The sequence below is a fragment of the Talpa europaea genome (genome assembly GCF_964194135.1).
Source record: "Talpa europaea genome assembly, chromosome: 15".
NCBI lineage: Eukaryota > Metazoa > Chordata > Mammalia > Eulipotyphla > Talpidae > Talpa > Talpa europaea.
Genome location: NC_140083.1, coordinates 62,970,484 through 62,994,383, shown reverse-complemented (window position 1 = coordinate 62,994,383; position 23,900 = coordinate 62,970,484). Strand labels below are relative to the sequence as shown.

The window sequence follows — 23,900 nt, the reverse complement described above, 5'->3', positions numbered from 1 at the left end:
AGTTTGTTGGGTTAATGTTCAATTGGGGAAAACACTGGTTTGAGCTACAACCTAACTCCTTTGGTCTTCTGGGTTTAGAACCAGGAAACCTGAGCACCAAACGTGGAATTAGCTTCCTGCAAGGACAGAATAACCTGTCCCACCCTGATAACATATCACAACTATTTAAAAACCCAAGGACCAGGAGGTCCAAGAGGCAGGAAGAGTTCACCCTTATGGCAGCTGAGCTGATGGGCACAGCTGGCCCTGCCAGTACCAAGTCACAGGCACCCCCACCTCATGCTCAGCTCCTTTTGGGTCCCCTCTGGGTTGTCATTTGTGGGCTGAAATAATGATTTCAGTAATAGTGATATTTAGAGAACACATTTCTGAGATAATCAAAATGAGGATTCAAACCAGGAGCAATGTGACCCTTGACTGAGAGAACTGCTCCACCATTCAAAGTTTGAGTGGAGCTATTATTTCCCCTAGGAACGAAGAGGACGCTCATTGTCTTGCATCAAACAGTACAATGATCAGTCCATTCATTCTTGACAGAGGTTTCTGGTTTTCACTTGCAGGTTTTGAAGTGTCCCACTTTCCCAGTTCTTCTGACTCAGAGACTATTGTCATGGTCTGGGCCTCAAGGGAGGAGAGAGATGGGGTAGTTAGACTTCACTTGACCCTAACTTTGCTCATAAGATTCTCGACTGGGGACTTATTTTGCTCTTCCTGTCCCTGCCCTCTGGTCAGCAGCAGACCTTGGGAGGCTGGTGGTTTCATTGTCTCACAGGTGGATAGATTTTCTGCAGGACTTTACAGAACAGCGCAGCTGGTTCTGCTTCCAGTCTGCACAATTGCAATTTCAGTTGCATTTGCAAATACTGAGATTTTGGTCTTTCAATGATTTTTTTCTTTTTTGGTTTGGCACCAAAAGTAAAGGCAACAAAACAAAAACAAACAAGTAGGACAATATGAAATTAAAAAACTCTTGCACAGTAAAGGAAACCATTCATCAAAGGGAAAGACAACCTGTGTCATAGGAGAAAATATTTGCAAGTCACATACTGGATAATGTTGTCCATAAGGTGCAAGGGGCCCGTACAACACCAATAGCAAAAACCAAGTAACCCAATTAGAAAAAGGTGGTCATTTTTCTGAAGAAGACAGACAAACGGCCACCAGGTAAACAGAGGAGCACAGCATCAATAATGATTAGGGAGAGGCAAACAACAATGAAATAAGCCCCCCACCCCAACACACACACACCTGTTGGAATGGACATTATCAAAAAACAAGAGATAGCAAACAATGGTAAGAATGTTAGGGAGGGGGACCTGGTGCACTGCTGGTGGGAATGTAAACTGGTCCAATCACTATGGAAATCACTGTAGAATTTCCTTAGGAAATTTTAAAATAAAACTTCCACTTGAGGGGGCTTCCCTGGTGGTACAAGGGGTTAAGACGCAACCTGTGAAGCTATCTGCAGCTTTCTGCACCCCAGCTCTTGTATGCATAAGTAAATAAATCTTTAAAAAAAAAAAAACTCCACTTCATCCAACAACCCCATTTCTAGGAATATATCCAAAATAATTGAAATAGCTATTTTTTTAAGACACAATGATTCAGCATCATGGTCAGACTAGTACAGTTAGCAACCATGGGGGGAAGATCTACCTGAAAACCCTTTGTTGGAATGCCTTACACTTTCCACAGAGCAGAAACTAAAATAACCTGTTAGACAATGAGTCACAAATACAGTCCTGGAGTTTGTTGCCCCACACATGAGTATTGTCTAAAGCGTGACTTCTTTGGAGCAGCAAGGCCCTGCTGCCTGCTGCTTGGTTGAGTTCACAAATCTCTTGTAACCTGTAGCTCCCTGTCAGTTCCCTGGCTCTCCTTATTTTTTTAAAGACATTTATTTATTCATATAAGAACTGGGATACAGGCCAGAGGTGTGGTGGGTGAGAGGATTCACCAGAGACAGAGTGGGGAGCAGAACAGGCAGACTGACTGAAATACACTGCTGAGGGGAGCAGCAGGCAAGACAGGAGAGGTCTGCTGTGCCATGTAGGTAGCTCCCTGACCAGGGATCAAACTCATGCTGCAGTGGCTGGTGATGGCTTGATAGTGCTATGTCTTTGACCCCTGTGCCACCAGGGAGGCCCCCTGGCTCTCCTTTCTGGCTAAGCTTTGCTTCCTGGTAGTTAATTCAAACCTTCTACAACTGCCATAGCCACGGCTGCACTGGAACCACCACAGCCACCTTGGTTTCATGGTTTGGTGAAGTGGTTTGGCCTGGTCCACCATAGAAACCAGAGCTTGCCTTCCAGTTTCCACCTATCATGAGTCCAAAATTTCAAGATTGATTGTTGTCATGCCAAAATCATAGTAGCCCTCCACCACCTCCAAATGGCTCCCATCATTACCAAATTCTTTACAGCCATCCCCACTGCCACCACATCAGCCACCACACCAAAGCCACTTAACCACTGAAGTTTCCTCCACGACCAAAGTTGCCATTCCTACCAAATGCACCTCCACCACCCCCACCAGAGTTTTCCAGAGTCACTTTGGCTAATTGAAGCATTGGCTACCTTTTTCTTTTTTTTTTTTTTTTTTTTATAGAGGCATGTTTTATTTATTTATTTGTTTGTTTATACATGCACTGGGTACAGTTAGAAGCGCGGGAGGGTGAGAGAATTCACCAGAGCCAGAGCGGGGAGCAGAGCAGGCAGAAGGACCGAAGTACACTGCTGAGGGGAGCAGCGGGCGGCAGGAGAGGTCTGCGCGCCATGTGGGACCCTCGCCCGGTGGCCGGGGAGCAGCCGGGGACCGAACCGGCGTCGCAGAGGCCGCGGGCAGCTTCGCAACCCAGCGCTCAACCGCTGCACCACCGGGGAGGCCCCGGCTACCTTTTTCTTGAACTGAGCTTTCCTGACCTCACAATGAGGCCATTCACAGTAAGTAATTTCTGAATGACACTTGTCTACAGAATCGTGGTCATCAAAGGTTACAAAAGCAAAGCCTCTCTTCTTGCCACAGCTGAGATCAATCACTTCAGCTTTTACTGGCTGCTCTTGGTGATCTCTTAGCTGATGTTCTTCAATGTCTTCTTTAACGCAATCAACAAAAACCTTCTTCACAGTTAAGCGGGTACCAGCTCTGAGAATCTCCTCCTGACACAGCCCTTTGGGTTCCAGCTCTTCCATCCACCTCATGTGCCCTTCCTGGCCGCAGCACTGCCTCCACTGCAGCACTGTGACAAACCCAAAGCCTTGGGATCACTTGTGTGTGCTCTCTCGTGGCCATGCAGCCATGTGCTCCCTGTTCCTTGGAATGACTTCTCACACTCTCCTCAATCTTTTCAAAGCTTAAACCCCTGGGACCTTCCTGGTGGTGCAAGGGGTTAAGCACCACACTATGAAGCAATCCGCAGCCTCTTCAGCACGAGTTCAATCCCCGGCCAGCCAGGGAGCTACCCACATGGCGCGGCAAACATCTCCTGTCTCACCGGCTGCTCCCCTCAGCAGTGTACTTCAGTCAGGCTGCCTGCTCTGTTCCCCACTCTGTCTCTGGTGGATTCTCTCACCCCCACCCCCACCATCTCTGGCCTGTGCCCCAGCTCTTGTACACATAAATAAATAAATCTTAAAAAAAAAAAAAACTTTAAACCTCTGATGAAGAGCTCCCAGAGCTGTTCTGGCTCCTTGGGAGACTGTGACAGGTGATAGCTTCATAGTGCTGAGCCTTAACCCTTTGCACCATCAGAGAGGCCCAATCAATTATGGTTTTATTTGACAATTACACCTCAATAAGCTGAAGGGGGCGGGGAAAAATCAATTTGTAGAGAAGTAACAAGACAAAGGAAAAGGGCTTTCAGCTTTTAGGAACGGTGAACTGTGGGAAGGTCAACATGTGAGGAGATAGGTAGCAGCTTGGTGGTGTGTGGGGTAAGGTTTGTGGTAGAGATTTTCCCCAGGTGCTGGCTCTGGTTTGATAAGAACCCAGATAGTTGTCTTCATGTTGGAGAATGGGTCTTCCTGTCCTTGGAGAGGCTGGAGGCCGGGTCTGCTGCTGCTGCTTTTTTTTTTTTTTAAAGATTTATTTATTTATGCATATAAGTACTGGGGTACAGGCCTGAGGTGTGGGGGGTGGGGGTGAGAGGATTCACCAGAGACAGCGGGGAACAGAACTGGCAGGTCTACTGAAATACACTGCTGAGGGGAGCAGCAGTGAGTCAGGAAAGGCCTGCTGCGCCATGTGGGTAGCTCCCTGGCCAGCTGCCGTGGCTGCAGATAGCTTCATAGGTTGCGTCTTAACCCCTTACGCCACTAGGGAGGCCCTCTGCTTCTTCTTAATTGCTTTCTACTCAAAATATTCCTCAAGCCAAAGTGGTGTGCTCTGGGGTCCCAAGGTCTGTGTCTCCTCCCACATATACTCTGTAACAAATGCAACTTCTCCTATTTTCAAACGTTTTATTTGAACCAGTCATATTCTTTGATTGCTGCATCTTATTTCTGATCCCATTACATCAAGTTTCATCCCAAGATGGAGATAAGTAAGGTGCATGCAGAGGGACCCTAAAATCTGTTCATCTGGCCCTTTCAGTCACTTACTTACAAAGATGCCCAAAAAACCCAAATTTTCCCAAGGACAAGCTTTTATTCACACACTTCAACACTTAGGATGTTTTGCCTGAGGTACATTCCCTGTAATAACTTACATCCAGAATCCAAGATGAAGGCCAATTGAAAATGAATAGAACAGGGGCCTCCCCGGTGGCGCAGCGGTAGAGCGCTGGGTTGCGAAGCTGCCCGCGGCCTCTGCGGCGCCGGTTCCATCCCCGGCTGCTCCCCGGCCACCAGAGGAGGGTCCCACATGGCGCGCAGACCTCTCCTGCCGCCCGCTGCTCCCCTCAGCAGTGTACTTCGGTCCTTCTGCCTGCTCTGCCCCTCGCTCTGGCTCTGGTGAATTCTCTCACCCTCCCGCGCTTCTGACTGTACCCAGTGCATGTATAAACAAAACAAACAAACAAGCAAAACAAATAAATAAAGAAAAACATGCCTCTATTTAAAAAAAAAAAAAAAAGAAAGAAAATGAATAGAACAATTTAAAAAAAATACTTGTACCCAATCACCCAGCTCCTGAGAAGCATCCTTCAGGAAGTCATACAAAATATGGGCAAAGTTGATAAAACTGAACCTTGCAATGCTGTTTCTAATAATGATCACTTAAAAACATTTTAAAATAGTTACCTGATTGAATTATTGTAGTGCTTCCATTCGCTGGACTTATGCAAATTCTACTCACTAAGTAAGTTTATTGGTATGGAGATATTTTTAGATGTTAAATGGAAGAAGGAAGTCACAAACTGTACTATCTTAACTACACAAAACCAGGGACATTGTATTTGTTTAGGGATCCATCTGGTGGAAAGAAACACTTAAATCAGCTTAAGCAAACAATAAATTAATAAAATGTAAGGGCGCAAAAAGTCACTTCCCAGAGCCCAGGGTGGCCAGTTGAGGGCTCTCGGGAACCAGGGCAGATTTCTCTCCCGCTCCCTCAGATCCCATCTGTCCAATTCTCTCTCCATTAGCTTCTTCCTCACTTTCTCTGCCCACCCTAATGGGGTTAATTAGGGTCTCTCTAACCCCATCCCAAATATCTGGCATCTAGAATTAAACTGGCCTAACTTCAATGGTCAAGTCCATTTCTTGTCCAGTTGGATATGGTTGGGGGGGAGGGCTGAGGTCTCCTTGTCCACTCAGCTGCAGGGGTGCATGCCCAGAAGTACATTTTGGGGACCACATGAAAGAAAGGGGCAGCAGGTCATAGAGGGAAAGAAATACACCACAGGTAGACAGTATTTATCACTGGATCGTGGTGGTCTTTATTACATATGCTGTGTTGTGGTTGCCACGTTTTCTAAAACAATACAAGTATTTTTAGAGTCAGGAGAAAAATGGGTTTCATTTTGATTTTCAAATTGGAGCATGCAGTAATTCCCATCCCTTCATGAAGCAGCTTGTTGCATGGAGGAGATGCAAAGTCAAATGACTCGTGGGTCTTTTCCATCCTCAGTGAGCTCCTTCTTGGGTGATTGCCCTTTCACCCAGTGTGACGCACTGGCCTTGCCAGGACTTGGAGGTAGATCACATCTACATCCAGGGTCACTTTACTCTGGACACAACTGTGTCGAAATTAAGCGATTTAGTTATGAATTCCATGCATTTGTTGATTCTTGAATTATTTCCAATGAATATATATTGGCGTTCCCAAAACAACTGCAATTTTTTTCCAAGGAAAAACCATTTTCAGTATTGTATTACTACCCCTTACATGGAGTGGACTCGTGTACGCAATAAAAATTAGTCTGCTTGACTTTTCTGGTTGCACAGGGGTTAAAGTCTCAGCACTATGAAGCTATCACCAGCCACTGCGGCATGATTTCCATCCCTGGCCAGGGAGCTGACCCACCTGGTGACCCACATGCAGCAGACCTCTCCTGTCTCGCCAGCTGCTCCCCTCAGCAGTGTATTTCAGTAGATCTGCCTGTTCTGCTCCCCACTCTGTCTTTGGTGAATCCTCTTACACCCCATGGCCCTGTACCTCTGGCCTGCACCCCAGTTCTTGTATGCATAAATAAATGAAAATAAATCTTAGAAAAAATTTTAGCCTGCTATAAAAAGTCACTTTAAATCACCAAAGAACTGACTTTCCCACAGCTACTGTCCATTCCTCTCCTGGATCTGTCTGGCTTGTATTTAAAGAACCAGTTCTTGGGGCTTCCCCAGTGGCGCAGCGGTTGAGCGCTGGGTTGCGAAGCTGCCCGCGGCCTATGCCGCGCCGGTTCAATCCCCGGCTGCTCCCCAGCCACCGGAGGGGGGTCCCACATGGCGCACAGACCTCTCCTGCCGCCCGCTGCTCCCCTCAGCAGTGTACTTCGGTCCTTCTGCCTGCTCTGTTCCCCGCTCTGGTGAATTCTCTCACCCTCCCATGCTTCTGACTGTACCCAGTGCATGTATAAACGAACAAACCAACAAATAAATAAATAAATAAATTTAAAAAAAAAAAAAAAGAACCAGTTCTTCCTCTACTTTTATTACTGAGCTTAATTCCCCTTTAACATTCACACTTCCTTCTTCCTGTTTCCCGAGCTGAGGCTTAGGTTTCGTGGGCACAGATACAGCTGTACATAACCACTGCAGTTAAGAATCTAGACAGGACATGCTCCATTTAACTGTTTCTTCTCTCCTATACATCGGGAATTCTATCCCTAAAAAATGTAACCTCAGGTTTTTGAGCGTTTGTGGTTCTTGCTGTGGCTGGGGTGAGAGTCCATCTTTAAAGCTTTTCCCAGTGGTTCCATTTGCATCCAATCTTTGAATCTCATAGGAGCCCTAACATGATATAATGTGAAACCTGAAAGACCAGGATTTGAAGCTCAGCTCAACTGATAAGAGGCCACTAGCCAGATTCTCCACCTCTCTGCACCTCTGTTTCCCTATCTGACAAATGGGAATTGAAACACCTGCCTGTGGGTGCGGTTACCAGTTCACAGTACCTGTCCTCTGTTACACAGTCAGTAAACATTTGTTGAACAGATAAAACGGAAAGAAAGGACTGGGCTGTCGAGAAAACACCCACATCATTGTCTCAAAGGGCAGAGAAAATCCTTGATAAAGGACTCAGAATTCTTTTCAGGCAGTTTACAGGGGAAAAAGGTCAGCCCCTCCTTTGGTAACAATGCTGGAGGCAGGGCTTACTCAGGAAGTGACAGGGCCTCCCGAGGCCACTCCTGCCTTCCTCCCCAATCTGAAGAGGCCCAGCATGAGTGGAGGCTTGACATGGTGCAGCCTTCGTAAATGAGAGGGCAGGAGGACTTGGGGAAGCCTTCCTCCTCCACCCCCTGGAGAGGTACTCAGGTTTAGGGACATCCTGACTTGACCGGAAGCAGGAACTCACTGACCAGGTAACCCCAGATTTCATTGTCAATGGACACTGGGGGGACACGGGTGGTGTTCAGTGCTGATTGTGCTAATGAGGAATCCAACTCCAGAAAATGGAGTTTATTGAAGAATTCTTAGGATGTAAGTGTCAGGATGCAAAATGAATTCTAGTTTTATTGGGGTTTCAAAGAAAGGGGGAGAAAGTTACTTAGGTTTCTCTTTCATTTCGCCTTTGCTCCACAAGGCTCTGGATAGTTCAGTTACGAATCTGTGATTTGCAGGAACATTGCTCTTTCTGCATCTCCCGTCACTGAGCATGTGACAAGGTGTGTGAAGGTAGCCCAGCCGGTTGCTGTCTCCTGGAGATGGTGACTCTTCCCCCAGAGCAGGGACTGGGCCAGGACAGAGTCCTAGGTTGAGGCCAGAGTCTTGAGTGCCTTGTGAGAACCTGGGCACCAGTATTGTCCTGGCAGACTCCCAGAGTCACCCCTGAGTATTCAGCCCAGGTAAGATGGGCCATATACTACTAGAAAGCTACCCCCGCTCTCACTTCCCTGCCCTCTCTGTTCTAGTGAGTCCTGGGGTCCTTTTGTTCAATTAATGCATCCCAAGGCTTTGTCTCTGAGTTAGGGAGCTTGGGATGTTAAGACATTCTGTCTGCCATACCTCCTCACACATCATACTCACAGATGACAAACAAGGAAAGGAAGGTCTGACGTTGGGGGAGGCGGGAAGAGCACGCATGAAGGGCATCAGGGTGCTGGCAGGATGCTCAAGGCAACCAGACAGCACATGGTTTTCTCAGGAATGAGTGCCCACCGTGAGTTACACGCAGGCCCGACAGTACAACCAAGCAATGGAAATCAGCGCTTTTCCTAAGCCTGTTGCTGCAGGTCACCCCACTCCTCACTGCCTGAGGGGCACGGCAGAGTAAGCCTAAGGCCTGCAGGAGGCTCAGGCCTAGTCCCTACAGCCCCAGCAGCAAACCATGAAGCACGCACCAAGATGGTTTCCTCCACTGGCCGGGCCTGGCCGTCACCTGAAGGGCAGGTGAACCTGAATCTGAACAAGTAAGGTCAGAGCTAGCAAAGTCCCAAAGGCTGTCTGGTGATGGCGGGAGTTTAGGTGCTTCCCTGCTATTTCTGCTTCCCAGCAGAACCTCCTAGGGGAGCTCCCAGGACTGTGATCACTTAGAGGAGCTGGGGGTAGGGCGGATGAGCCCTCAGGAATGGAAAAGAGGCCAACAAAAGCAGTTCTGTAAGCTTGCCTTTGAGAATCCAGGTCTGCCTGGGTTTGTTGGAGATAAGGAGAGGGTGTAGACCCAGCCTGGGAAGCGAAGGGGTGAGACCTTGAACTAGAATAGGCTTCACAGCCTTCCCTGCAGCCTCCTACCCAGCCCCACCCAGGGATTCTGTTTTATAAACACAAGCATAAAACTTAGTTTCCTTAATTCCAGCAGGTGGGCTTTTCCTTTGCACAGGACTAGCTGTAAGCAGCAGAGATGCAATGAGTGATAAACTCACTGCTGCTTGGAAAGAATAAGTAGCAGAGCCCCCTTAACTTTACAGTAAGGACAAGAAGGGAAAACCTGCACTTGTTAAACACATTCCAGATGTCTGAACCCTTCTAGGTCCTGGTCAGCACCCCTCCATGTCCACCCCCTCAGTGGGTGGTGGGGTTCCTGGGCCACAGCCTGAGCCCGGCTGTGTTTTCTGCTTCTCCCTCACCCTTGGCCTCACCTGTGGGTTGGGCCAAGTACTGGCTTCATTTCTAGCCCTTAGCAAAAAAAAAAAAAACTCCCTTTTCAGAAAACAGAAGGACAGCGTACTCTCTCTTGACCTCAGTGGGTTTCCCCCTTTCCTGACGTTGCTCCTGAATCAGCATTTAGCAAACTTGTTTCTCCAAGAAGTTGACCTTTCCTCACGCCAGCAACCACCTGCCACGTGCAGGCACACACGTGCATGTGGACACACAGGCGCATGCACCAACACGTGCACACAATGTTAAAGCTCACACTTTAATGTTAATCAGGGTTTTCCCCTAACTGAAGAGGATGTTCCTTCAGAAGCATAATGGCTTGAGGCAACTGCTCACCCTTCCACCCAAGGACGTAGTTCCTGCCTCCAGCACCCAGAGCTGCCACATTTACAAGGAACTTGGGATTAAGGATTTCAGATGTCTCTTCTGGCACATTCCAGCTCTGGTCTGCTGCTCGGGCTCAGCCCCTTCCACAGCACTTCTGCTGCCCATAGATCTAACCACATATTTCACTCTGGTCTCCCCCTTTCTGGTTCATTCTTTTACTGATTTGTTTGCTCAGTTTCAACCCTTATTCCACTTTATTCAGGTTTCAATATTTCTCAGCCACGTCTTTCATTATTGGTTTCCCAATAGTGCATAAAAGCATAGGATACCCACTTAGGTTTGAATTTTGGATAAACAAGTAATTTTTTTTTCCAGTTAAGCATGTTCCATGTAGTGCTTGGGATGTATTTATACTGAAAGATTATTTGTTGTTGACCTGAAGTTCCAGTTTGGCTGAATGTCCTATATTTTATCTACAGTGATTTTCTTTCATTTCCCAAATATTTATGGACCACTTACCATGTGCTTGGCACTGTGCAAGGTTCTGGGAAAGCCGTCATGTGCTGTTCTTCATGTCTCACGGGGTGCAGGTCTCCCCCACTATTTGAAAGTAGGGAGTTCCTGAGAAATTTAAAGAGACAATTATCATTCATTTATATGGAAAAGTTTTGAGCATTCACAGACCCCCCAAAAATGACCTACCAAATCATAGCAAATAACACAAAATCATGCTAACGTATAGTAAAGGAAGGAATGATAAGATGCCTGTGTCCCTATATAAGTTTTTCGGGGGGAAGGCACTCAGCAGGGTAACACTCACTGCTTTGGGGTACAATTGTCTTGAAAAAGCTGCTGTGAAATAGGCAAGGAATGCTTGTTTTCACCTCCTGGCTTTTGTTATGAAAAGGAAAATCCTCTTGAGGTTTACTTTGGTTAACAAAAACAGGTACCAATATAAGTCTTTTCATAAAAGCCAAATGGTATAAAGTAAGCTTTCAAAAAACCTATGCTAGGGCCTCCTTGGTGGCTCAAGGGGTTAAGCACCACACTATGAAGCAATCCACAGCCTCTGCAGCATGAGTTTGATCCCCAGTCAGTCAGGGAGCAACCCACATGGCACAGCAGACCTCTCCTGTCTTGCCCGCTGCTCCCCTCAGCAGTGTGTTTCAGTCAGTCTGCCTGTTCTGTTCCCCACTCTGTCTCTGGTGAATCCTCTTTACTCTCCACATCTCTGGCCTATACCCCAGCTCTTGTATGCATAAATAAATAAAATCTTTAAAAAAAAAAAAAAACCTGTGCTAGTTCTCTCTCTGTTCTTCAAATACATCCTCAATCCACCTGTAATCTGTCCTATCCTGTGTTTAGCCCCACTAAAACTCCCAGATAAACCTTTTCCATCTTTAATGGGGTCTTCACCTGTCCTTTATTTGCATCTCCCACACCACACTATAACTCTGCCCCCTCCCAGCACACTGTCTGGAGTTATCTACCAGTAGGTTCATGTCTCTCTTCCCATCACTGTGACACTGAACCTTCAGAAAGCACTCGGCTTTTCCATCTCTAATGAACCCATCTCCCAGCATGCACAGAATGGGTGCTGCATAGACCCTCATTACGTGTCACCCGGGGCCCCTGACCTGCCTGAGCAGACTGCCCACAGGAACCAGGATGCATGTGGACTTTGTCATTTCAGACCCGCCATGTGCACCACCAGCGGAGGTGACCTGGAGGACATCCCCCTGGAAGACGATGACTCCAACAGCATAGAATTCAAGATCCTAGAATTCTACGTCAAACACCATGTCTTCAAGAGAAACTCATCTGTCTTCTCGCCAAAGCTGCTGAGGACAAGGAGTCTATCCCAGAAGGGGTTGGGGCGCTGGTCATCAGGTGAATCACGGGTGCCGGTGTCAGGACCTTGCCAAAATTTCCAATCCAGTGAGAAGTCCATCCCCCTCGCCAAAAAGAAGTCTTCTTGGAGAACACTCTTCGGAGTGATCGAGAAGGAGGAAGATTCCCCGAGCGTGCCTACCGCCCATTTCCAAGGCCCCAGCCCACGGCAGAATCAGGGGGCCTCCATCAGCCAGCAGTGGTTCAGGTCACATTCTAATGTGGAGCAGCGCGTGGACCACGAAGGTAGGCTTGGGGCACAGCAGTGCCCAGTGTGCGCGCAGTGCTCAACTCCTCCCCGCTGGCAGCAGGGCCTCAGGCAGGGGCCCCACCATAGCCCAGCTCCCAACTTATCCGAAAGTAATTGCCCAGCTTTTCTCAAAAATAAAGAAAAGGAGAACGAGGCAGTGAAGGGGCCAGAACTGGTTTTCTGGCTCCATTGTCTGTACATAAGTCTGTTGCCCAAATTGCTCATGCTCCTCCCAGGGACCAAAACCAAGGTCAGAGCCCAGGCAAAGGGGCTCAGGCTGCCGCCCTTTGTAAAACCATTTTCCCTGCCGAGCCTCTGTATTTCCATCTGTACATTGGGGTCTCCCCGCTCCTGACCGCTTAAGGCGGATGGCAAGATGGGGTCGCTAGGTACAAAAATACTTTTCAAAGTGTAAACTGCACCAAAAAAAATAAAAGAACTGAGAAGCATCTTAGCATCCGCCCTAAGTGGGACACATGACATAGAATAAGACGCCCCCGCGAGGGCTTGGTCAGAGAAAGTCACACACACCTGGAGTCAGCATCTTCCCCTCCGGCAATGCCCAGGGCCTGGTGCCCACACTTGAGCAGGAACCCACCGCCCCTTGCAGGGTTTGGTTGGCCTCGGCAACAGGCGACAATTAGTCAACAGGTGGCAGTAATGGCTCAATTTTCAAATGCAGCGTTTGGTTTACTGGACAATCAGCCCGCGCACGCCAGGTGTAGATCCTTCTGGATGATCAAGGAAAAATCCAGGCCCCCGGGCACAGCCACGGGCTGGGCTCCGCAAACACCGCGGCCTGCAGGCCCTGGACAGACTTGCCCCCCTGTCCTTGTTAGACTTTGCCAGGAGACAGGAAGCTCCCGCAGCGTGCATCTGTCCTGGCTCTCCTGCTCAAAAGGACATTCTGAATTTTGATACCACTGAAGTGATATTTGACTTTTAATGCTTTTTTTTTTTCCCAATTTAAAAAGATGTTGTTTTGTTTGCTTTAGGGACAGGGCAGTGGGGGGGGGGAGGACCATTATGTGACATTGAGGATTCATTTTAAATTTTAAAAACATGTAGAGGATAGTGCCAATGGCTATATAACACACACACACACACACACACAATTGATAGTAAAAAATTGTTTTTATCCCTAAAAAACAACAGGAATGTTTTCCCCTGCCATCTGAAAGTAACACTTCCAGAACACACTCAACTGAGGTGGTAGAAAGGGAAGTAATTACCATTCATTTACATGGAAACTTTTTGAGCATTCCCAGACCCAAAACATAACCTACAAATCATACAAGTAAGACATAAAACCTAAGACCACACTCACATCAGCAGTAGCAGGATGTCCTGGCAGAGCCTTTTGCTCCCAGGGAGCCGCTGCTTCGACAGCAGCTGCCATAAAACACCCCCGAAGCCGAAGCCGGGAGGGCCTTGCAGCTTTTGTCGTAAAAGGGAACATTGTCGTGGATTTCCTTCTGTCAATGAAACACACGCTGATCGTCTTTTGCTAAAGCCAGGTGGTATTAACTTAAACTTTCATAAGCAGGGGCTACCTGGGTCTTCTAAAGAGGCTTTAGCGTGAAAGTTTTTTGGACAGTTTACTGTCCTTTCTGACCTCTTTCCTCACTTTTTTATTTACTCAATTACATGAGTGGTTCATTGGTTTCACCTTGCCTGGGACCCAACAGTGCTTCTTGTTCTACTTCGGTTTTGCCACATATAAATCAGAGCTGATTAGTTGGTTTTGTCTGGGTTCTTTTACGTAAAGGTCATAATTTAGCCTTGTGCTGCCCTTTCCGGCTTTCAAACACCAGGCTGAGTGAGAATTAGGAAGTTATGTCCCAAGACCAATATTGATGAGTGAGAAGCCTTATGTAGATGTAGAAAAATGGAGGTTAATGTCAATTTTAGAAGCTGTGGTTCAGCAACATAGGGGAGATTTTAGTTAAGATTTGGTTCATCAGCATATATCTAGTAGAAAACTCAAAGAGCTATCACTTAAATAGTATAATGGTTAGTTTTCATCCCCATAAGAGAAGACCAAAATTTGGAGGTACAGGGGTGATACAGCAGCTGCACAGTTACCAGGGAGTCCTCTTCTGCTATCCCTCAGCTAATGACTTCCAACCTCAAAGTGATCTTATGTTCCAAGGTGGCTGCGGGGATTCCAGCCATCGTATCTGCATTCCAAGCGGTTCTCCAGCCCCAGGGCTGGTCTTGCCACTGGGCCTGCACCAGAGTGGTAGGCAAGGCGCCACTGAGCTAGGCAAGTTCTCCTGGGAGAGCTTCTCAGCACCATCTTGTCTTGTTTCAGTTGTGGCCCCCGAAGTTGTTTCCATTGCCAACCGAGTTGCTGAAATTGTTTATTCCTGGCCACCCACGGAAGAGCTCCAACCCCAGGGATTCTCTGACTCCAAAGCGACCACACCACGGACTGTCATCTCGGTGGGTCACCGGCCCAAAGCAGCCAGTGGTAAGAAAGGTAAACTCCCCTGCGTGTCTGTGTGGGGTTCAGTATATGACTGGCAGGGGTATCGGTGCACTTGTGTATTCAGTTCCAACCCTGCAACCTGAGGATCTGCTGACTTGGACAAAGGAGGCACTGCCCTCTGGCTGGAGAGTACAGCCTGCTCCAGCAGGGCTGCACCGGCAGATTGAAGCGACTTGCCAAGTTCACGGCTAAGTCAGAAGAAAAGTCTCCCATTGAAGGAGGGTGGGTGGAACAAGGCGTGCATTCAGCCTTGTCCACGGAGAAACGCAGTGTTTGATTTCATCGTGTTAGCAAGGGCCAAGGACCAGTTTGCTTTGGGGAATGCTAGGGGCAGACGGAGCATCGGCCCAGGGATTCAGGCCCTCACAGTAGGTTCCTGGGAAAAGCAGGGCTTTGTCAGGGCTGGCGCAGAACTGAGTGACCTGCGTGGGTCATTTGTGATCAAAACTGACACAGTACCTGGGACTGCAGATCCTTTTGGACAAGTGAGGATTCTGGGCTCCAAGGGGAGGGTTAAGGGGAGCAGGAGCGAGGGAAGCACCCCATTCTCCTGGCTGGTGGTGGTCCCTGTCCACACGGCAGTGGAGGATGTGGGCAGTGCAGGCCACGAGATCTCCTCGAGGGTCCTCCCTTGCCCTCTGACCCGGGGCCCTTGTGAGGACTCCAGCTCCAGAGATTGTGTCTGAAGTTTAGAGATGCTGTTTTCTCCGTACCTGACCTTCTCGTTTTGGGTCCTGTTCTTCATGTTTCGTTGTTAGCAAGTCCTGAGACAAGAAGCATCATCCTCTACCTTCCTGTTCCAACACACTTACCAATGATAGCATCTGTAACCTCTGCCTCTTGATTTTATTCATACCCCATCTTGTAAAGACCTGGTATACATGTTAATACAAGAAAATAACTCAAGTTTGAAATAGATAAAAAAAAAAATAGTGTGGGAAGATAAAGTGGGTTTAGGATTGAGGCTAATTCCCAAAATGCCAGTCGGGAAGACTAGACCCCTCTCCAGGAGGGGATTTATGGTGTCCATCTGGAAATACGGCCATAAAAGCCTCAAGAGGAAGTTCTCCTAAGTATCTTTGGAGACAGGCTTGAGGGTAGTGGAACTAATGTCCTCAACAACATTCCCGTAAATATGGTAGTGGATTTTGCAGTGAGGTGATGGGGCTGGTGGGGTGGGGGGCGGTGGGAGGACTTAGAGAGGAAAGAAGCAAAGGAGGTATCTGGCAGAGAGGGTCTCGAAGGGTCTGTGCCTCCTCAGAAGAGGCAAAGGCAGAGGTGATTTCCTGAAAATTACAAACCAAGCACACGTCTTCCTCATACCCTAGCCAGGCTACAAGCATTGTTAGTGAAATAATTTAAGTATTTTTTTATAAAAGAAATAACTGGAATTTTCCCCTGGCAGATGGAGAGGACCAGATCCTAGCCAGAATCGTTGAGGTGTTGAAATATTCAGGGGATCACTTGGAAAGAGAGGTATGAAGTTCTAACGAATGTGATTTCTCTCTCTGCTCAATCTCTGGTACTCAAGGAGGGATTTGTACTCCAGGTTGCAACCTTATTCCTTTTCAAAGTCTGGTTTCCACTTAGTCCTAAATTTTATTTCCCTTGGAGTCAAAATTCTTCAAACTGGCAGCAACTCAAAAATGAATCACTTTGGAAAACATAAGTAAACCTTCTGGAGCCTCCTCGGAATTTTTGGAAATGAAGAAAGTAACTTTGTTATTGTAAGAAAAAGCACCAATAAATTACAATCTGCTGAATAGAATTATTAATCTTGTTCCCCATGTAACTGATCCTCAGTGAAGTTTAGACTCTTGCGTTTGCCCTGCAGCCTGGATATCTGTGTCCACAGCTGCTCTGATTCCTTTCTGAATCCCCCGCTTGAGTTGCTGGATTGTTCTCTGCTCAACGTCTCTCAGCGATTCAGCCAGGGAAAGAGATTTGTGTTACTTGGAGAACTTTGGGTTTCCTGCCAGTTAGAGCTTGCGACCTGTCATTCCAATCAGGAGCATGTGAGCCTTGCCTGGGATAAGATTTGGTGAGCACACCTTGCTGCCCCCAGCCCCAGGGCTCCCCCGGTGACGGGGCTTCTGAACACCATCACTTTTGTGTCTATCACCCACACACTGTGTCCCCTCCAGACTCTGTCCATCCAGGGGCCGCCTGCGGGCCATTCCCTAGTTTGGCTGGGGTCCATAGCAGGGATGGGGGCGCATCTGCAGGAGGGGAAACAGCACCTCGGGGTCAGCCCCCCTACCAGGAGGTTGAAAGGTATGGGACAGGGTGCAGAACAAGAAATTGAGAAAACCAGGGATCTCAGTCAGACTAAGGCAAAGAGGTCACGGGCAGGGAGCAGAGGCAGGAAGTCGAGCATGAATGTGCCTTAAGGACCTCCCTGCCTCCCTCCAGAAGGAGCATCAAAGGGTAGGAGTTACAGGGCAATCGAATGAACTTTCTAGCTCTCAGGACTGCCCATCCAGGCCCAGCGCTGCCTTGGGGAGTAATGATCTTCCTGTGACTAGAAAAATTTCAAGCAGCTGCCCATCACCAGCCAATACCCAATACCCAACCTGGGAGGGACCCGTATGCTGTCCTGGAGGCCTCTTCACAAGCTTCAAGATGCTGAGGCCCTCATGGCGACCTGCTTTCCTGCCTCTAACCAGTGACTGGTAACAGGAAGGTCAGGGAGGCCAGGGACAGGGGATAGCATGAAGGCGACCCCTCTGGTTATGATGAGATGCCTTCCTTTTCACCCCCAAAATACAACTTTTAAAAACCTTGCTTTGCCTGGTGCCCGGCAGCACCTCTTGATGATCTGGGATAGCACTTTATGTTGAAAATACGGCTGTGAATCCTTTTTCTTCATCAGAGTTACATGCGGAAGGTCTGATCCATGCTGTGTGGGTGAGATGGGACAGTGAAATGAGGACCCCCCCCACCTCTGTAGTGGCCATAGAGCCTGCAAAGCTACTCACCCCCTTCACATGCACCCTGCAGCCCCTGAGTCTCTCAGAGCCAGGTGCACCCCCAGGGAAAGAGAGGGCAGGGGGCTGCTCTGGGGAAGGTATTTCTTTCTGGTCTTTGGAAAACAGGACTTAGGTTGAAAAATTAACATCTTAATAGGGTCATATGGAATGCAGAGAAGCCAAAGGGTCTGATAGTCAAAAACTAACCTGTGAAAGCTGACAATAGAACAGAGGCATGAGGTGGGATGGGGGGGGGGCTGACGGGGGCGGGGGGGGGGGGGAGACAATGGACTTGGTGGAGGACTATGGGTCCTCTGTGGTGCATGGGCTACAGTGACCACACCTGAAGGGAGGTGTTGCTGACACCACACCAATAAAGAAAAGAAACGGGAGGGAGCCGGGCAGCAGGCTGTAGGATGCAGGACACGCTCAATGCAGCATCCTGGCCTTTTTATTGACAGAGAAAAGGGTGGGTCAACTGAATACTGGATTTAAGGCTTTAGGGAGGGTGAGTCTGCTGATACACTCCCGAACCCCACCCTTGGCTCCAATCTTTTTTTTTTTAAGATTTATTTATGCATACAAGAACGGGGGTGTAAGCCAGGGGGGTGGGGCTTGATAGAATTCACCAGAGACAGAGTGGGGGACAAAACAGGCAGATCTACTGAATTACACTGCTGAGGGGAGCAGGGGGACGAGACAGGAAAGGTCTGCTGCGCCATGTGGGTTGCTCTCTGGCTGGCTGGGGATCAAACTTGTGCTGCAGTGGCTGGTGGTAGCTTCACAGTGCTGTCTTTAACCCCTGAGCCACCAGGGAGGCTCATGCCTCCAGTCTTATTAACAAGGCCTCCCACTGGTCAATTCCTGGGGCACAGAGCACATCAGTCAATGCCCGGGCCCTACTGCTTCCCCCGCTTTCCTGGTCATACTTCCATGCAGACCTATTGCCCCAGCACCATCAAGCCTCCTGGTCTTATCTAACTTGAAAGGAGCCTTGTATGCCCACCGGGAGGATCCTATACTTCTAAAATCCTAACAACGATGTCAACCAGTGGTACTTCCTTAAAAAGAAAAGTTATCATTGTGACATTTGATCTAATATTCAAGTGCACAAGTTCTCAGGTTTAAATATGTGCTTTTTTCTTTCTTTTTGAGAGCTAGCAAGATGGACTAACCCTCTTCCCCCACCATCCTTCATATCCCCTTGCCCCTACCCCTCTCTTAACCTGCGAGCTCCAGTTTCAACCATCCCTGCTACCAGCTCATTGCTAAGTGCTAAGGGGATCTCAGTTGAATGTCGAATGAACGAGGTGTTCTGTTTTAACACTGAGGTGACTGGCTGTGGGCCTCCCTGGGCCGAGCTGAGCTCCTAATGCTTATCTCTCGCACACAGTTGAGGAAGGACAAGAGCTTGATGAGCAATTTCCAGGAGGGGCTGTCCTACCCTCTTTTCAAGGCCATCACAGACAAGTTCCTCCAGGGTGTGGACACCAGGGGAGAGTCCGAGGTCAAAGCTCAGAGCTTCAAGGCTGCTCTTGCGATAGATGTCATGGCCAAGCTCACTGCCATCGACAACCACCCCATGAACAGGGTGCTGGGCTTTGGAACCAAGTACCTGAAAGAGAACTTCTCGCCCTGGGTCCAGCAGCATGGCGGATGGGTAAGTGCATCGTGTTGAAGAAGGACTCGCCCCCGAACTCAGGGCAGATAGAATGGAAAGTTTTTCGTTTAAGTGAAGGGAACATAGTGGTGAAGCGGTTCTCATGGGCTTAGGACGCCTGAGTGGCAAGAGATTTATCCCATCGATGGGAACATATTTTTAGTGATTATCTTCATCAATAAATATTTACTGAGCTCCCAAAGGCAGAGAAGGACTGGTCGGATGTAACAGGAAATGAAGAGATGCTCAGATACGAAATGTTTAGATAGATGGAATTTCTGTTTTCACCAATTTCACAGGCGACGGAAGCCTGGCAGTGAGACGGGAGGCAGACGGTTCCTCGTCCTCGCGGGTGCTGACAGGGTGTGGGGGCTCCTCAGGCCGAGCTTCAAGGTTCAGAACATTTGTCATTGCTGCCCTGACCCAGCCACTTTGACAGGGACATTTGGATGCAAACTAAAAAAGCACAGTTTCATTTCTTTTTTTTTTTAAAGATGTATTTATTTATGCATACAAGAACTGGGGTACAGGCCAGAGGTGCAGGGGGTGAGAGGATTCACCAGAGAGAGAGTGGGGAGCAGAACAGGCAAACTGACTGAAATACACTGCTGAGGGGAGCAGCAGGCAAGACAGGAAAAGTCTGCTGTGCCGTGTGGGTAGCTCCCTGGGTGGGGATTGAACTAGTGCTGCAGAGGCTGTGGATAGCTTCATAGGTTGTATATTAACCCCTTGTGCCACTAGGGAGGCCCCGCCATCAAAATGCTTCACCCAGAGCCTTAGCCCTCAGCAGGCCCAGACGTCCCTGTCTGTTCCAGCCCTCCCTAGGAGAACAGGCCTTGGTGCCATATGACCCTCAGTCCTCTTGCCCCGAGAATGGCTCAGGGGCCAGCAGCAGGTTTGAGTCTGCTCCAGGTATGGCCAGCATGGCCCAGGTCTAGTCTCGGGACTCTGAGAAAGAAAGGACAGCTGATCTTAATCGAGGGGCTGGTAGGTCCACCATGGACTTCAGTGCTTACCTTCCTACTTCCCACATTTGCAGCATATAGGATAGCCTGGAAGGGGCCGATCTGAACTGCTAAGGCTCTTAAATCTTCTATATTCAAGCTGCCTTAACTCACGAAAAGGAGGGATTCCTCAACATCATACCAGCTTTAACTCTTCTTCCTTCTGAGACCACCTCTAGTCCCTCCTCTGGCCCAGAGCCTTTCCTGGCCTCTCCAGCATGAGATCTCACCAGGTCCTCACCAGTCCCTGGCCTCCTACAACTCTTGACATTTGCATGATATTTACATACAGCAACTCACCATCATTGTTGGTCCTGTTTATATATTTTTTTCCAGAGAGATTATAGCTGTCAATTGGTTCACAAGTCAATCTGTTTAATTATGATGGCTGAAATGCCAAAAGTTCAATAACAAAATAGTGCTTCTACACAAAAAGCACAAATAACAAAAGAAAAATAAACTAGACTTCATCAAAGTTAAAAACTTTCATGCTTCAAAGACAGCATCAAGAAAGTGAAAAGACAGCCCACAGGATGGGGAAAATATTTGCAAGTCGTATATCTGATTAAGAGACTTGTATTTAGAATAGGTAATGAACTCTTACAACTCAGAAATAGACAAAAACCCAATTTATAAAAAATAGGCAACAGATTAGAATACTTATTTCTCCAGAGAAGATACACAAATGGTCAATGAGCACCAGAAAAGATGCCCGCTGATAACCTTCATTTCAACATTAGGAAAACGTTAATCAAAACTACACTAGCGTGGTTAAAATTAAAAAGATGAGCGTTGGTGAGGATTTGTAGAAATTTGAGCCCTCATACATTGATACTGAAATAAAATGGTCCTGCCCTTTGGAAAATAATTTGGTAGTTCCCCAATGTCAAACATAAAGAGTTACCAGTTCCACTGTTGGATAAGTACCCAAAAAAGTTGAAAACCAGTGTTCACATAAGAACACAAACACGAATGTTCTTTGCAGCATTCGCTAGTTTTAATTGCCTCAGAGTGGCAACAACCCAAATATTATTAATAGTGAATCAGTGCAGAGACAAAAAGTGGAATATCCAGACAATGAAATATTATTCAGCCAGAAAAAGGAATGAATTTGATAGATGGGCGAACCTTGAAAACACACCAAATGAGAGAAATCAAAGTGCCATATATTACCGTTCCATTCACATGAAATGGCCAAGACAGACAGATTCAGAAATACAGATTAGAGGCCTTCAGGGGTTCTGGAGAGAGGGAATGGGGGATGACTTTACAGAGCATTTTAGTGTTCATAAAAATGAGTAAAAGAAGAAATGATGATTGCACAATTCTGTGGCTATATTAAAAACCATTGAATTATGTGCTTTGAGTAATTCAGCGAAGCTTATGAAAAATAGTGGTTCCAGTTCTAGTAAGAATAAAAAGAAGAAAGAAAAAAGAATATTTTAATTTTTTTATTTGGTTTTGCTGGTGTTAGAGAGAAAAGTTATTCCAATTAAATAGATTAATTTGTTAAAAAGTTTTTTTAATTATTTATGCATACAAGAGCTGGGGTGCAGGCCAGAGGTGTGGGGTGGGGGAGGTAAGAGGATTCACCAGAGACAGAGTGGGGAGCAGAACAGGCAGATTTACTGAAACACACTGCTGAGGGGAGCAGTGGGTGAGACAGGAGCCGTCTGCTGCGCCATGTGCATCAGCTCCCTGGCTGGGGATTGAATTCAGGTCACAGTGGCTGGCGATAGCTTGATAGAGCTGAGACTTAACCCCTTGTGCCACCAGGGAGGCCCCAAAATAGGTTAATTTTTTGGTAGAAAACTATAAAGGAAAATTTCAAATTTTTGGCACTGATTTTTTTTATCATCTCAAGTTTCAATTCAAAGCATAGTAGTTTACTTTTGCAGATCATTATAAACCCAAATCAAAACTCTTGGCTACAGTAAGGTTTAATTTGGAGCACAGAGATGGAAATTAGGTGAGGAAAGTGAAGGAAAGGGCAAATTTTTCCAAACTTTTTGTTGGAAAATTTGTTAACAGTTTCAACAAATAAAGAAGGATGTTGATGAGAGAATATCTGAGTAGATAGATATGAGCTACCACAATGAGAAGGAGATAGCACTGAGACCTGTGCTCGGTCTCCCAGCACAGGACAGAAGGGACATGGGTACCTCCAGGCACTGCCACTGGCCCAGGAGTCTCAGTGGCTCTGGGGAGTCATTTTACTGGTGTGGGAGGAGGAAAACTCTTCCTACACGCAAGTTTTCCAGGGGCTCGGGGTTTCTATCTTAGTATTCCATGTCTCACAGGAGTGTATCTAATCTTCCCAATGAGGCTGCACATCTGTGAGGGGAGAATTCAGTGTTAGGCCCTCCTGCAGCTCCCATTACTTTTATATACATCACTCAGCCAATGGCTGTAGAACAATAAATTAATCAATCGAGGGGCCTCCCTGGGGGCGCAGGGGTTAAAGACACAGCGCTAGCAAGCTATCGCCAGCCACTGCGGCCTGAGTTCGATCCCCAGACAGGGAGCTAACCCACATGGCACAGCAGACCTCCCCTCTTCGCCTGCTGCTCCCCTCAGCAGTGTATTTCAGTAGATCCGCCTGTTCTGCTCCCCCCTCTGTCTCTGGTGAATCCTCACATCTCTGGCCTACACCCCAGTTCTCCCATAAATAAATCTTAAAAAAAAAAAAAGTTTTTTAAAAAACAAAAAAATCGAATGACTAGCAGCTGTCTACAAAGCATGATGACCAAGTGCCAGGTTTTCACTTACTGCTTGGCCCTTTTTCCTCACTGTGGAGCACTGTTCACATTTACCCTGCAGTCCTCCCTGACCCACCAAGCAGAAAGGACAGGCTTGCAAGCTGCAATCATCAGCCTTCCAGTGTATGCACCCTTGAACTTTAAAAACAGCATGAAAAGCCCTTTCCCACGTAGCCTGTTAGCCTGGGTGGGTAACCAAGGTCCTTTTGGATGTTTCCCTTGCAGCACACCGAGGCTGCCAGCCACCCTTCCAAACCCTCCCACCACCCAAAGAACACAGATCCCAAGCTGCAGTCATGCCTGGGATGAGAAAGCAGGGTTACCACACGTTTTCACTTCCACAGCAAATCACACTTGGAATTTTAAGAATCCATTTCTCTTTTTCCTCCCCTAGGAAAAGGTACTCGGGACAGCACATGAAGTAGACTGAAACATCAGAAGATGAGTAACCTGGAAGAACGCTCCTTGTCCAGCTCTGGCCCTGTATATGTGGGCTTCAGCACAGGCTATGGGAGAAAATGAAAACGTACAAGGCAGATGAGCACTTGGAGTTTTTAAAACCATCATTCCTGTGAATCTGGTGGCATCAGGCGAGACCGTGCTAGCCTCCGCTCATGAATGTAGCTGCACAGCCCCTGGCATCCATTTCCCAGGTCCTCTTTTGAGTATGCAGACAGACAAGTGGCAATTTCCCTTTCAAATGTTCGGAACAGAAACCATCATCCTGCCTCTGTTGGTCACTATGTTAGGGAAAGTGTTACAGATACTTGCTAAGTATCTGTAGCATCTTACAGACACCTGCTAAGGGGGAGGTGATAAATGGTGCATGTGCTTACTCTTTGGTTTCTCTCTTTTTTT

General features: G+C 47.5%; 1 protein-coding gene across 1 annotated transcript; it reads left to right on the top strand.

Moving 5' to 3' along the window:
* Positions 1-11,719: 11,719 nt before the first annotated feature.
* Positions 11,720-23,472, top strand: BCL2L14 (BCL2 like 14; the record flags this gene model as incomplete). The annotated part of the gene is made up of 5 exons (XM_084256029.1): positions 11,720-12,155; positions 14,474-14,632; positions 16,056-16,126; positions 19,013-19,279; positions 23,437-23,472. The coding sequence occupies 5 exons, from the start codon at positions 11,720-11,722 to the stop codon at positions 23,470-23,472; spliced, it is 969 nt and encodes a 322-aa protein (XP_084112155.1).
* Positions 23,473-23,900: the final 428 nt, after the last annotated feature.